Raw genomic sequence first — 16,670 nt, forward strand, 5'->3', positions numbered from 1 at the left:
TGATACGTGAAGATATGTATGAAAAGTAGATATTATACGAATCTATTTTTGCCATTCATTTCGTTCTTGCTCGAGCCGAATGATAAAAAATTATCATATTTGGTTCCTTCAGGGGGTGGATCCATAAGAATTCACCTATCCCAATAACAAAAAAACTTGACTAGAATGATACTATATTACGAGGAAGTTCGCAGGGTGGCCATGGAAGGCCTAGGTGAAGTTCTGCTCGAACTCCCTGGTGAGCTACAAGACCGAAGATTGGCACAGTCGGTTGAACCACGCTCGTACCGATCCCCTCAGGGTGGTCGAAAATGCCCGGCACATCAATGCATCGGAGGTGCCATAGAGGGCCATCTGAGCCCGAAATGCGGAGACATGCTCCGCGGGATCGGAGCAACCGTCATATGTCTCCAATACCGACAGCCTGAAGTTGAGGGGTACCGACTTGTCCTGTACTTCCTGTGTGAAATGGGACCGGCCTGAGCTGCCTTCGCTAGACTCGCTCGGTGATTTTTGGAACTCGTGCTAGAACTCGTCTAGGCGTTGGTTGACCCGGGACAACTGGGCCCTGAGCGAGTTGTCCACCAAGTCAAACAATACAGAGTCAGGTTTGTAGTTGGGTACCGTGACTTAGCAGAGTGCGGGTATGCTCTGCTCGGGCGAACTTCTCAGGTCCGTCGCTTGCTCTCGGGCTTCCCCCATCCCGACTTGCTACCCACTCGGCCTTTATCGGGTCGAGTCAATTGGGGGAGTCGCTAGCTACACGATCTGAGGAATGAGCAGAGCGAGCGTATGCATCATGCCCACCATGGCTTGCACTTGTTTGGTCAGGCTGAGGAATGCCTCAGGTGTCACGGCCGAGGGTCCCATGGTTAGTCCAAAAATATGTGTATATTGGATCTTTTGAGACAATTATTAGTCTTAGAATGTAATTCTGATCGGTCAATACAAATACATTTAAATTTAATATATATATTTTTTAGATTAGTTAATCTATCTTGGAAGGTAAAAATGGGTAGAGTAAACCTATTTTTGAAATTAATGTCCTCTTCCTCTGCATGTAGGAAATGAATTAAATAAATCATTTAAATAATGAGAAGTGCTCCCATAGAAGTTAAACTTTCATTCATCTACATCTCTTGTTTCTTATTCCCATTCCTCCTTCCTATTGCAAGGTTTCTAATCTTTTATATTGCAAGTGTTACGATCCTTTCTATTGCAAGTGTTCCGATTCTTCCTATTACAAGCTTTCTAATCATTCCTATTACAAGTGTCCTAACCTTTTCTTACTGCAATTTTATCTCTACATTTGCTTTGAATATTAGGAACTTTAAATTGTTCTAGCCTTGTATTTGATATATCTCTTGTTTAGATGTAACGATTTGAATAAGTGAAACTTCCGAGATTCTGACCTTTCTACCTTGTTATGGTTATAATTTTATGCACTGACCTCTGATTTGGACAAAACTTATTTGATCTGAATATAGACTCATAATTCTTTCTTTTGATAGCTTAATTTAAGAATTTGGAGTAAGTTTGTCTATCCAAACTTCTATTTCAAATAAGCCTATGAATTCTGCAAAACAGGGATCGTAATTTCTAACCTTTTGATAATGAACTGCCTATAAATCCTGTTGAAAACTTTGATTTATTCCAAACTTATTTTATTTTAAATTAGACACGTAGATCTTTCATTTGATACTTAGATTGAAAGATTTAGAGTCCAAATGCCCGCCCAGTTTTCTGTTGAAACTGACCTTGTGAATTCTATAAAATTGAGATTTGTTCTTTGATCTTGGGTAGCTAAATCTATTGTAACTCTTTATTGAAAACTTCGATTCATACAAAAATTATTTTATTTGAAATAAGATTGAAATATCTTTCACAATAGCTTTCTTGAGTATATTGGAGCATGATTGATAGTTTGAATCATTTGTTTAATGTGCCTCTTGAATTCTGCTAGAAATCGAGCTTTGGTCAATTTCACATATTCTGGTTTTATTCCTTTGGAAATTGATTTCATTTAGCTTTCTTGTCCAATTGAGCTTTATATTACTGCTTTGAATTCTTGTATGCTCTTGTCCTTAAAATTATTTGCATTCTTGAAAACTATTGTGTAACGTTTATTCTATATCGTATTAACTCATATAGGCACATGTATATCCCATTGTTCCACATTTGCTTTCGATATGTGCCTCCATTTTCATTCCTTTGGACACTAAATTCTATCTAGCCTTCTTATTTGAATTGAGTTATATGTGATTGCTAGGAATTCTTGAATGCTCTTGCTTTCATTTCCTTTCAAATATGAATACTTTTGTGAAAGATTATACTTGCATCGTATTGACTCGTAAAGGCGCATGTACATTTTGTTGTTTTGCATGTGCTTCCGATATGTGCTATTTATTGTTCATACTGTCCTTTTGTACTTTGGTGTTTGTGGGATACTGTAAACCTTTACCAAAAATGGTAAAGGGAGTTATGCATAGAGCCTGCGATGCTCTACCGGAACCCCTCTGACTTCACCTAGATGTGGGTGGATGGAGCTCCAAAATGTGGGAGACTTCTGTTTGGTGATCATTTAGAAATGAATGAATCACATTCTGTCTGTGGTCCCACTACACTTTCTGTATGTATGATATGATATTCAGAGCTTTGGTTATGTATTTATGTATGTGCTTTGGATAAGAAAGATATGAATGCAACGTCAAATACGACGTTTTAGCTTCTATTTTGTATTCGTTCATTGATATGCTCTGAAATGGTTTATATGCCGTTGATATGTTCTGAAATATTTCCTACACTATTGATATGTTCCGAAATGCTCCCTATGCCTCTGAAATGTTCCTACGCCATTGATATGCTTTGAAATATTCTATATGCCATTGATATGTTCCGAAATGTTCCATTTGTCATTGATATGCTCTGAAACATTTCATACGCCGTTGATAAGCTCCGAAATGTTTCATTCATTATTGATATGCTCCGATGATTCAATATTGTATTTATTCCACTTCCTTATTTACAGTATGGAAACATATTCATTTCCTCTTCATCTATCCAAATCTATAACACTATCAGAATGAAATAAGAGATCTAAGGAAGAACATAGGTTGGACTTTATTAGTAACAAGTAAATATTTTGTACGTAAAAAAATTAAGATATTAGGGGGATAAACACCAATAAAAAAATGAGGCAATCCAAAAAACACTTGATTGTGATCAAATTTATAAGCCGACTTGGATATCGAGCATTTACCTATAAGAACTAAATTAGTTGCAATAAATAGTTGCAACCCTAGAAATTAGAATTTAGTAAATCTTTTCTTACATAGAGTCATTATATATGATATGTGAAGATATGTATGAAAAGTAGATTTTATACGGATCTATTTTTGCCATTCATTTCATTCTTGCTCGAGCCGAATGATGAAAATTTATCATATTTGGTTCCTTCAGGGGGTGGATCCATAAGAATTCACCTATCCCAATAACAAAAAAACTTGACTAGAATGATACTATATTAAGAGGAAGTTCGCAGGGTGGCCATGGAAGGCCTAGGTCGCACGTTGGTGAGGAAGTTCTGCTCAAACTCCCTAGTGAGCTGGTCAAAGGACAAGACCGAAGATTGGCACAGTCAGTTGAACCACGCTCGTACCGGTCCCCTCAGGGTGGTCAGAAATGCCCGGCACATCAATGCATCGGAGGTGCCATAGAGGGCCATCTGAGCCCGAAATGCGGAGACATGCTCTATGGGATCGGAGCCGCCGTCATATGTCTCCAATACCGACAGCCTGAAGTTGAGGGGTACCAACTTGTCCTGTACTTCCTGTGTGAAATGGGGCCTGCCTGAGCTGCCTGAGCTGCCTTCGCTAGACTCGCTCGGTGATTTTTGGAACTCGTGCTAGAACTCGTCTAGGCGTTGGTTGACACGGGACAACTGGGTCCTGAGTGAGTCGTCCACCAAGTCAAACGATACGGTGTCAAGCTTGAAGTGGGGTAGTGTGACTTAGCAGGGTGCGGGTATGCTCTGCTCGGGCGAACCGCTCGGGTCCGTCGCTTGCTCTCGGGCTTCCCCCATCTCGACTTGCTACCCACTCGGCCTCTATCGGCTCGAGTCAGTTGGGGGAGCCGCTAACCACACGATCCGAGGAATGAGCGGAGCGAGCGTCTGTATCATGCCCACCATGGCTTGCACTTGTTTGGTCAGGCTGAGGAATGCCTCAGGTGTCACGACCGAGGGTCCCATGGTTAGTCCAATAATATGTGTATATTGGATCTTTTGAGACAATTATTAGTCTTAGAATGTAATTCTGATTGGTCAATAAAAATACATTTTAATATAATTTTTTTATTTTTTTGAGATTGGTTAATCTATCTTGGAAGGTAAAAATGGGTAGAGTAAACCTATTTTTATTTTATTTGAAATTAATGTCCTCTTCCTCTACATGTAGGAAATGAATAAAATAAATCATTTAAATCACCAGAAGTGCTTCCATAGAAGTTAAACTTTCATTCATCTACATCTCTTGTTTCTTATTCCCATTCCTCCTTCCTATTGCACGGTTTCTAATCTTTTATATTGCAAGTGTTCCAATCCTTTCTATTGCAAGTGTTCCAATCCTTCCTATTATAAGCTTTCTAATCTTTCCTATTACAAGTGTCCTAACCTTTCCTTACTGCAATTTTATCTCTATATTGTTTTGAATATGAGAAACTTTAAATTATTCTAGCCTTGTATTTGATATATCTCCTGTTTAGATGTAACGATTTGAATCTGTGAAACTTTCGAGATTTTGACCTTTCTACCTTGTTATGGTTATAACTTTATGCACTGACCTCTGATTTGGACAAAATTTATTTCATCTAAATATAGACTTATATCCTTTCTTTTGATAGCTTATTTTAAGAATTCATAGTAAGTTTGCCTATCCAAACTTCTATTTTAAATAAGCCTACGAATTCTGCAAAACAGGGATCGTAATTTCTGACCTTTTGATAATGAACAGCCTATAAGTCCCTGTTAGAAACTTTGATTTATTCCAAGCTTATTTTATTTTAAATTAGACACATAGATCTTTCATTTGATACTTAGATTGAAAGATTTAGAGTCCAAATGCCCGCCCAGTTTTCTATTAAAGCTGACCCTATAAATTCTATAAAATTGAGATTTGTTCTTTGATCTTGGGTAACTAAATCTATTGTAACTCTTTGTTGAAATCTTCGATTCATACGAAAATTATTTTATTTGAAATAAGATTGAAATATCTTTCACAATAGCTTTCTTGAGTATATTGGAGCACGATTGATTGTTTGAATCATTTGTTCAATGTGCCTCTTGAATTCTGATAGAAATCGAGTTTTGGTCGATTTCACATATTCTGGTTTCATTCCTTTGGAAATTGATTTCATTTAGCTTTCTTGTCCAATTGATCCTAACCCTAATTACATGTGAACTACATACCTAAAAACATAATCCTAAGCAAGTTTTTAACCGGCCAACGTCGAGTTTTGTTTTGGCGAGCTTTCCTATGATCTTCCGGTGGACTTCCGATACGCCCTCGGGTTTCTTCCGGCGGACTCCCAGTAGGCTCCCGATCTTGTGACGAATTCAACGAGTAGCCAAGCCTTCTCGGTGATCTCTACGAATCTCTGACGATCTCTTCGGCAGACTTCCGAAAGTTCTGACAAGTCTTCGATCTTTCTTGGTTAGTTCCGACAGCATCTCTGACGAATCTTCAGACTCTCAAACGTCCATCGAACTTGACTCTGGTATCCTTGCTTTATGCTTTTTATGCTATCGTAGTTAATCCTACACACTTAACTTCAATAATTTGGATTAGATCAATTAACCCATCAATTGATTTCATAATCAAAATTCGAGATTCAACAATCTCCCCCTTTTTTATGATGACAATCAATTAATGATAGAGTTAAACATAGCTCCCCCTATCTATATGTCATATTGTGAGAAGATAAAACCACTTGAATTCCATCCCTTTGAATTCAAGCATAAATCAATAAGTTCTAACCATTGAACTTATCGTTGTCTTATTAAGCATGAGCAAATACGAAACTTCGTATTTCTCATAATTTTCAGCTATTGAAAATCATTTTCAAGTTAAATGATAAGAGACAATTTTCACTTCGACGAGAGATCAAAAATTTTCAACATGATAAAGATTTTCAACATGAATTTCATGATATAAATGTGAGGAATGATTTCATATGATCAACCAATCTTGCGATATATTTAAAGATTTTGCAAGGTATATAAGACAAGCTTTTGCAATTCATATAAGTCATACTATCGATACGCATAAGTCGTACAAGTCATCACTTCTCCCCCTTTGTCATCAACAAAAAATAAGGAGATGAGACTTGAAACACAGTTTGTGATCATATCATACAAAATTCGAATTCATCATACAAAGTTAATCTCGCAAGAAATATTTATCCAGATTCCAAAACAAATCAGCAATTATCTAGAATTTAACAATACATCTCAAACAAAGGTTTAGTTTTTGTTCAAAAGAAGACGACAAACTTCTAACTTGACATTAAGAGTAATCAAAACAGAATAAGAAACTACATCGATTAATCTTAGGAGGTAATCCATAGTGCTGATATATGACATCCATTTTTTGATTCATTTGTCGTAGTTCCTTCAAAATTTCAATTTGCTGGATTTGAATTTGTTCTTGCTGCGATTTGATCTGATACAATTCTGCCATAATGAGTTCTTCGGAGGATGAAACAGGAGCCGAAGGTGTTGCGCCAAAGGGACTAGGAGGAGGAGATTCATTTCCCCTAAGAATTGGTGTTTCGGGGTGTTCTACTGGTGGGAGAATTGGATCAATCCTTCTAGGTTGCCTAACCCATATACCCTTGCTAAATATGCACCTAAGTCTTTTTAGCAGATTTCTATTGATGATGTTATACCGATCACTTTGAATTATTTCTTCATCGGGTGGGATACAAATATCATGGGCAAGTAGGAATCGAGTGATTAACCCTCCATATGGCAACATAGTGTCTTTAGCTATAATATCCTTCATGTGTTGCCGGATTGAGTATCCAAAACAGTTATGTTGACCGGTTATAATCTAATACATGGTGCTTATTTTTATTTGACTCATTTCATCAAGATGAAATTGCTTAGGGAATAGTATGCTTGTTATGATATGATGAAGGATTTTAAAGTTAAAGGGCAGTAAGTGCTCGCAACTCTTGGGTATTATGCCGAGGTCTGGATTTGTAAAAATAGTTTCGACGGCTTCGGAGTAAGTTGCTCCGATTATATTGACATCCCATTTACCTCTAAAATAATAGCCCCTATCTTTTTTAGTGATTCCAATTAGTTCACAAATAGTATGATAAAAAATTCTAATTTGTGTTCCTAGTAGGTAAGTACTTAGGCTGTCATTATCTACATATAAGTTTGCATAAAATAGCCTAACTAACTTAGGATAAATTGGTTCATTTATTTGTAGTAGAGGTAGGACATCTAGATGTGCAAACCACCTAATAGGTTCTAGGTTTCCTAGTTCATTGAGATCAACGTGTTTACCCTTATGGATACCTCTTGTTTCGAAGTTTGGAAACCTGAGAGCTACTTCTTTGGATCTAAAAAGGTCTTGGTAATATAAATCTCCTTCAACCCTTTTCCCTTTTGATCTCTTAGGAGCCATTATCTAGACAAGATAGATGAAACTGTAAAGAGTAGGTAAAATAATGAGAAGAGAGGAAAGATTTCAGATTTTACCTTATTGAGAATCTCTTGGAAGATGGAGAGCTTGGACCAACAAGAATCCCTCTCCAAGGCTTTTAAATGTTGGAATGAAGGTTTAGAGAGGTTGTGGGAGAGCTTGAGGCAGTTTCTCATGGGTTGGGGGTGGTGTCACCGCCGGCCCTAACCCCTCGGCTTATAAAGGGGTTCTCGGGCGGTGCCACGTCCAAAAAGAGCAGTGCCACCGCCTAGTGCCTGAGCGCTCAGGCGGTGCTACCGTTGATTCTGGCGGTGCCACCACTGGCTTGCCGCGGAAGAGAAGAAAAAATTCTTTCTTCCCCCCTTTTGTTTTTCAGAGGTGTTCGACTCAAGATAGGTTGAGATGTTGGGTTGTACTTTAATATATCATTTGGAATCAAAAGAGAAGGATGAAATCAACTCCACAAAAGAACAGAACAAGGATGAGACATTTTTCAAAAAATACATTCAAACAAGCTTATTTTCAGGGACAATTTAACATGCCTAGTTCCCTTCTAATGAATTCAAATTGGTCTTTATTTAAGACTTTTATAAAAATATCTGCTAATTGATGCTTTGTGTCAATAAATTCTAGAACGACATTATTGTTAAGGACATGATCGCATATGAAATGATGCCTAATATCGATATGCTTAGTTCTAGAGTGCTGAATTTGATTTTTGGTAAGACATATGACACTTGTATTATCACATTTTATGGGAATGTTTTTCAAGTGAATTCCATAGTCTTCTAATGTATTTTTCATCTAAACAACTTGTGCATAGCATGCATTTGCAGCAATGTATTCAACTTCCGTCGTAGATAGTACAACTGAATTTTGTTTCTTGGAAGTCCAAGAAACAAGTGCATGTCCTAAGAATTGGCATGTTTCAGATGTACTTTTTCTATCTATCCTGCATCTGCCAAAATCGGCATCTGCATAAGCTATTAAATCGAATTTATCAGATTTTGGATACCACAATCCTAAATTTGGAGTTCCTTTAAGATATCTAAATATTCTTTTAACACTCTTAAGATGAGATAATTTAGGATTGGATTGAAATCTAGCGCAAAGTCCTACACTAAACATGATATCCGGTCTAGTCGCGGTGAGATAGAGTAGACTACCTATCATTCCCCTATATATTTTTTTATCGAAATTTTCACTATTTTCATCCATATCTAATTTAGTCGAAGTACTTATAGGGGTGTTTATCGCTTTTGAATTATTCATGTTAAATCGTTTTAACAATTCTAATGTATATTTAGATTGGTTAAGAAATATACTATCACTGAGTTGTTTGATTTGTTATCCTAGAAAGAAGGTTAATTCACCCATTAAACTCATTTCAAATTCATGACTCATACATTTGGCAAATGATTCACATAGTGATTAATCCGAAGAACCAAAAATAATATCGTCAACATAAATTTATACAATAAGAAAATTATTTTCAAAGTGTTTGATAAATAATGTAGTATCAACCTTGCCTTTGGTAAAATTATTTAAAATAAGAAAGGAACTAAGCCTTTCATACCAAGCTCTAGGAGCTTGTTTCAAGCCATAGAGAGCCTTAGTCAATTTGAATACATGATTAGGAAGAAGAGAGTTTTCAAATCCGGGAGGTTGTTCAACATATACTTCTTCGGAAATAAAACCATTCAAGAAGGCACTTTTGACATCCATTTGAAATACTTTAAAATTATTACTACTAGCATAGGCAAGGAGCATCCTAATGGCTTCTAATCTTGCCACAGGAGCGAAGGTTTCTTCGTAGTCGATACCTTCTTCTTGGTTGAAACCTTTGGCCACTAATCAAGCCTTGTTTCTAACCACGATACCGCATTCATCTTGCTTGTTTCTAAAGACCCATTTAGTACCAATGACTAAATGGTCACTAGGTCTAGGAACAAGTTTCCATACCTCATTCCTCTCAAATTGATTCAATTCCTCTTGCATTGCTATAATCCAAAAATCATCTTTTAAGGCCTCGTCAATGCAATTAGGTTCAATTTGAGAAAGGAAGGCAGCGTTAGTACAAAAATTCTTGAAAGAAGAATGAGTTTGAAGCCCTTTTAATGTATCTCTTATAATTAGCTCCTTTGGATGAGCATCTATATACTTCCATTCCTTGGGTAAGGAAATTTCGGAAGAAGATACCTCCAAGTTACCATTTTTAGGGGGGGTTCATTAAATCCAAATTATCAAAACCAAAATCATCATCAAAATTATTTTTCTTTAAATCAAAAATTTCATTAAAAACTACATGAATAGTCTCTTCTATAACTAAGGTTCTCTTGTTGAAAACACGAAAAGCCTTAGAAACTATGGTTCTCATAAGATCTTCTTGACTCTTATTCAAATGGTCCAACAATATGTGTATATTGGATCTTTTGAGACAATTATTGGTCTTAGAATGTAATTCTAATTGGTCAATAAAAATACATGTCAATATAATTTTTTTTATTTTTTTAGATTAGTTAATCTATCTTGGAAGGTAAAAATGGGTAGAGTAAACCTATTTTTATTTTATTTGAAATTAACGTCCTCTTCATTTGCACGTAGGAAATGAATAAAATAAATCAATTAAATCATGAGAAGTGCTTCCATAGAAGTTAAAACTTCCATTTATCTACATCTCTTGTTTTTTATTCCCATTCCCATAAGAATAAATACTATGATTTGCATTTCGAATAGGCATAGATATATCATCTTTAAGATAACTTCTATCTTGAGAGTTATTCACAATCTCCCCTAATGTATAATCTAATATATAAATCAATTGATTCTGTCAGGTTAGTTATATGTTGTGTTGTGTCAACTATATCCACATAAGGTGGTGAGATGATATCTGGAGCAGTTATATATTTAGGGCCCTTTATGCAAATGGATGCATCTCTAACTCTATATATATTACTTCTCAATACAATTTCTTTCAAATTTAGTAAAATTTTATGTATCAATTTTTCAATACTTATTATCGTAGAATATTCATGCAATACTTTTTGAGAGTTTGCACATGGGATACATGTTCCTTCTAATTCTCAAGTAAAGCCCTTTGCATTGCAATAGCTATGGTATTGGCTTGACCTTTCGTAAGCGAGGATAGAATGAAAGACTATTATAAAAATATTTATGTCTACTCTTGATTCAACATACCTCTATGTAGTGTTCTAGTGGATCCTGCTACTTCCTCTCAAATCATACTATACTAATACTATTATTTAATCATATCATTGAATCATTTATTTCTCATGAAATCAGTTGTTATATCATGTACAAAACTTAATTATATACCACTTCTACAAATGGCTCATAATATGACTAGCAATTGCCACTAATCATTATATCATCACATTATAGTTCATGCCTTAATGGTATAAACTATAATGTCATGATATAAGAAGTGGGGCAAATAATGTTAGTCAAGAAAGCCAGGTAAGAAAGAAAAATAAATTTAAACTAAAACATAAAAATGAACCATGTCATAACTTCTCAACGAAAGTGATATTGCCACAAAGAAAGAAGAAAAAATGCCTATCATGGAGCAAGAACTTGGGTGATCCAATCTAATCACAAGCTAAGTAAAAGGATCAACATGCAAGGCAGTCTCGCCATTAAAATATATCCTACATAAAACATTATAGAAGTCCAACAAAAAATGAAAGTGTTAAAAGGGTGCAATCTGATGTAAGACCTGCAAGTTATGGAAAGACGCTATATTATACAAGGCTACTGTATCAGATGATGTGAGCACCAATGAAATTTTTTTTTCACATTTAGACAAGAATTTAAATTGATAATATACATGAATAATTTATGCATCATAAATTAGAAAATAAAATATCTAAGGTATTTAATCTCAAGAACTTGGGTTCTGATATCAATTGTAAACATAAAATCTGTAATATGCTATATATAATATGAAAAAAAATTAATTCAGAATTAAAATTAAATAATTATATATCGGAACTACAATGCATATCTTTCGATGTCACCTGGAAAGAACTTTATGAAATCTATAATGACACCATCTTCGAATCTAAAACCGACTATATGTCAATCTAAAAAGAGAACTAGATTCTCTTTTTTCACTCTTTATATATATTTTTTCATACGACGACTTAGATTCAGAAGTTCAATAAAAAAAAATAAGTATTAAAAAGGTATAATCTTGCAATTTACCCTCGTTGGATGTGATATTAGTTACAAGGCTACTATATCAGATAATGTAATAATCAATTAAAAAAGAATTTCCCATGATATGGTTCAACGTATTGTTAGAATAACAATAATTTCAGAAAAAAAAATATGCCAAAGGGTTAAGCCAAAACATTATAATGATAACAAATAGGGCTGAAGATATTATAATGATAACAAATAGGTCTAGTGTCATGATTAAGAAAGTAACATACAAGCCTATAAGGGCCAACTTGAAACAAATTAATCTTAATATGATGATAATCAATCCATTTAAGTTTATTAGAGCAGAGAGACAGATTAATTTATGATAGCTTTTGTCAAGTACAAATGATTAAGACTTTACGATTTTATTATTGTGGTAACAAAAGACTTATGTGTTGCTCAATAATATGTCAACTAAAATATATCATTGGAGTAGGACAAATCACATTTTAAAGGAGAGACCAGACCATACTGTCTCAACAAACATGTTATTTTCAACCAAGGATAATATAACTATCTAAAGTTATGAATACTCTAGTTTGCAGTATAAATAATCTATAATTAGCTCGAATCAACATACTGAAATTAACTAATTACATAACATAATTTATAATTAGCCTTCCTCTCTCTCTCTCTCTCTCTCTCTCTCTCTCTCTCTCTCTCCATCTCTCTCTATATATAGAACAAGAGCCGAGCCGTGGAAGCATTCTGTCTCCAACACATCTCTCTGACAATGGAGCACTCGCAGCCAATATTCCGTGTAACACCTCTTCTCCTTTTATTTTCTTTTTCCCAGTAATCCTATCTCAAAGCTTTAATCCTTCAAACTCCAACTTTTCTTGGTTACGTGCAGGTGTTGATGATTTTAGTGCTGTGGACGGTGGTAACAGCGGCGTTCATAGGGATCGCTGAGGGCCATCGCCACCACCGGCGGGCAGGTGGTGCGGCGGAGCTAGAAGCCTTCCACTACGCGACGGCGGGGGCAGGAGGATGCCGGGCCCACGTGGCCAGCCTAACGGACTTCGGCGGGGTGGGCGACGGGGTGACCTCCAACACGGCGGCCTTTGCGGCGGCCGTGGCCAACCTCAGTAAGGTGGCGTACGATGGCGGCGCGATGCTAGTGGTGCCGGCCGGTCGGTGGCTCACCGGGCCCTTCAACCTCGCCGACCACTTCACCCTCTTCCTCGACCACGACGTCGTCATCCTCGCCACTCAGGTCCGCCTCCCTCCTCCGCCCCCTTCCCCCACCTTCTCCTCCATCTATTTCGATGTAGAGTGCATGTTCATAATCGTTCACGGCATGTTTGCCATTACCATCGCCTCTATCATTCACGTTGCCTTCATCCTCGGTGGTGATTATGGCTAGTAGCCCTTCCCATCGAGTCCGTTCATCTGACAGCTCTCGCCAGATGAACGGTGACAATGAAGAATAGATTCATCACTAGTGAGCCCCACCAGAACGTTACATAGCGAGTGTATACTATTCTAACGTTTCCTTCATCTCATCTCCAAGGAGAATTCACAAGTCTAATCCGATGTGCATAGTCACCGCTTTGGACTGATGAGGGAAAAGAAGTGAACTAAGCCACTACAAATCTAAATTTGTCTTGATAATATTAATTTCTGAAATATTTGCAATTTGTATGGTAGAATTTTGACTATTTAGTATCTCTACTTTGATGTCTCAAAATAAGAAAACAGTAATATTTGTTTTGTTTTATTATTATTATTATTATTATTATTATTATTATTATTATTATTTCTCTTGTATGTCATATCCTTGTATGTGAACATCAATAATCTTGGATTAGAATCCACATAAAAAATTTCCTTTCAAATTTGAAGATCTTGAAGATAACGCTCCAAAATTAATAAGTTTTAATTGAGAATGACATTCTTTCCGAGTGTAAGAACTTTAAGGTAGGAAAGGATGTGAGGAAACCAACATAAGAATGGAATGCAGTGTGAACCTTACCCTTACATTAATTTTAGGCTCCACCATCAGTCTAAAAGTTAGGTGGATGACTTTCTAACACAAAACTGCTCTCAAAACACAAACTCTCTCTTTGATATTTTGTAGGAAAGAGTACTGTCATCCAATCTCTCAGTGTTTTCTTTTTGACTAAACCTTGTAGATCTGTGTAGCTAATTGGGTTTCCTGAAGACAGCAAAACTCTATTAATGCTACAAACTTGGGAGAACAAGTTAGATTTCAACTGCAGCTTATATAACATAAATTTCTATTCTGCAATCCCATTTTATGGCTTCTCACACTGCAACTCGGATAACATTGCTTATGAATTGCTTATGAATTGCTGATGTTAACGTGAATGAATGCACTGTGCAGCCACGTAATCGTCTCAGGCATCACAATTCTTGCACCGGTCAACTCTCCCAACACTTATGGGATCGATCCAGGTGGATATCGTACCTACATTTACTTGGGTTGTAGATTCTATGTTGCTGTTTCGATTGATTCTTTTTGGTGGTTTCTCTCTTCTTCGCAGACTCATCCTCCAATGTCCGCATTGAGGACTGCTACATAGTCTCAGGCGATGACTGCATCGCCATTAAAAGCGGTTGGGATGAGTACGGGATTGCATTCAACATGTCAAGCAAACACATAGTGATCAGACGGCTCACCTGCATCTCCCCCACGAGCGCTGTCATCGCCCTGGGAAGCGAGATGTCGGGAGGAATCCAAGATGTCCGGGCCGAAGACATCACGGCCATCCACTCCGAATCCGGCGTCAGGATCAAGACGACCATCGGAAGGGGAGCTTACGTGAAGGACATATTCGTGAGAAGAATGAATCTGCACACAATGAAGTGGGTCTTCTGGATGACGGGCACCTACGGGCAGCACCCGGACGACAAATTTGATCCGAAAGCCATTCCGGTGGTGCAGAATATCAGTTACAGCAACGTGGTGGCCGAGAACGTGACCATGGCCGCGAAGCTGGAGGGGATTCCCGGCGCGCCCTTCACCGGAATATGCATCTACAATGTGACGGCGGAGGTGGTGAAGTCGAAGAAGCCGATTTGGAACTGCACCGACGTGGAGGGCGTATCGAGTCACGTGACGCCCACTCCCTGTGCGCAGATTCCGGAATATCCAGATCGTATAACGCATTGCCCCTTCCCTGAAGATGATCTACCTGTGAATGGTGTTGGGCTAGAGGAGTGTGCTTATCAGAGAGCCAAACCATGAGTTGAGATGCTTTCTACAACTCATGGTTTAATGGCATAACCTATGATGTCCTGAAGCTTGGCAGATTAAAATGTTTGCCTTGAACAAAGGCAGATGTAATTGATCATATATCATACTTGGGAGGAACAAAGGCAGATGAAATATCCAATAATATTTCATTGCTATAAATATGGATTATTGAAAAAATAAGACATGTTATTTATTTGAATACTTTTCTTCAACTTGGAAGTGTTATATTCTTTATTTGATACGAATAGTTAGAAATGAATTTTTCAAAGAGAGGATGACTTATGATTGTCACTAAAACGATTGATTTTATCCCTAACATTTGAATTCATAACCCAATGTATCTTCACTTTTAAATACCACGTAAGCAACCTATGTTGTAGAGGACAGGTCGATTTATTTGAGGAGAACTTTTTCTATGATCATATCTGAATCATGTTATGCATGAACAGGCTTCGTTAGATCCTATAGAATAAAATAAGTGAGGTGGGATGATTCGATATTCCATTTATTCCACTTCCTTATTTACAGTATGGAAACATATTCATTTCCTCTTCATCGATCCAAATCTATAACACTATCAGAGTGAAATAAGAGATCTAAGGAAGAACATAGGTTGGACTTTATTAGTAACAAGTAAATATTTTGTACGTAAAAAAATAAAGATATTAAGGGGATAAACACCAATCAAAAAATATGAGGCAATCCAAAATACACTTGATTATGATCAAATTTATAAGCCGACTTGGATATCGAGCATTTACCTATAAGAACTAAATTAGTTGCAATAAATAGTTGCAACACTAGAAAATAGAATTTAGTAAATCATTTCTTGCATAGAGTCTTTATATATGATACGTGAAGATATGTATGAAAAGTAGATTTTATACGAATCTATTTTTGCCATTCATTTCGTTCTTGCTCGAGCCGAATGATAAAAAATTATCATATTTGGTTCCTTCAGGGGGTGGATCCATAAGAATTCACATATCCCAATAACAAAAAAACTTGACTAGAACGATACTATATTAAGAGGAAGTTCGCAGGGTGGCCATGAAAGGCCTAGGTTGCACGTTGGTGAGGAAATTCTGCTCGAACTCCTTGGTGAGCTGGTGAAAGGACAAGACCGAAGATTGGCGTAGTCGGCTGAATCACGCTCGTACCGGTCCCCTCAGGGTGGTCGGAAATGCCCAACATATCAATGCATCAAAGGTGCCATAGAGGGCCATCTGAGCCCGAAATGCGGAGACATGCTCCGCAGGATCGGAACCGTCGTCATATGTCTCCTATACCGACAGCCTGAAGTTGAGGGGTACCGACTTGTCCTGTACTTCCTGTGTGAAATGGGACCTGCCTGAGCCGCCTTCGCTAGACTCGCTCGGTGATTTTTGGAACTCGCGCTAGAACTCGTCCAGGCGTTGGTTGACCCGGGACAACTGGGCCCTGAGCAAGTCGTCCACCAAGTCAAACGATACGGTGTCAGGCTCGAAGTGGGGTAGTGTGACTTAGTAGAGTGCGGG

The 16,670-nt window shown here is 37.2% G+C and overlaps 1 protein-coding gene across 1 annotated transcript; it reads left to right on the forward strand.

Moving 5' to 3' along the window:
- The first annotated feature begins 201 nt into the window (after positions 1–201).
- LOC135630748 (probable polygalacturonase) lies at positions 202–15,144 on the forward strand. Its single transcript, XM_065137912.1, has 5 exons — positions 202–452; positions 832–871; positions 12,787–13,298; positions 14,281–14,351; positions 14,441–15,144. Exons 1-5 carry the CDS (start codon positions 202–204, stop codon positions 15,142–15,144), a joined length of 1,578 nt encoding a protein of 525 aa, XP_064993984.1.
- Positions 15,145–16,670: the final 1,526 nt, after the last annotated feature.

Source organism: Musa acuminata, chromosome BXJ3-2 (assembly GCF_036884655.1).
Source record: "Musa acuminata AAA Group cultivar baxijiao chromosome BXJ3-2, Cavendish_Baxijiao_AAA, whole genome shotgun sequence".
Lineage (NCBI taxonomy): Eukaryota > Viridiplantae > Streptophyta > Magnoliopsida > Zingiberales > Musaceae > Musa > Musa acuminata.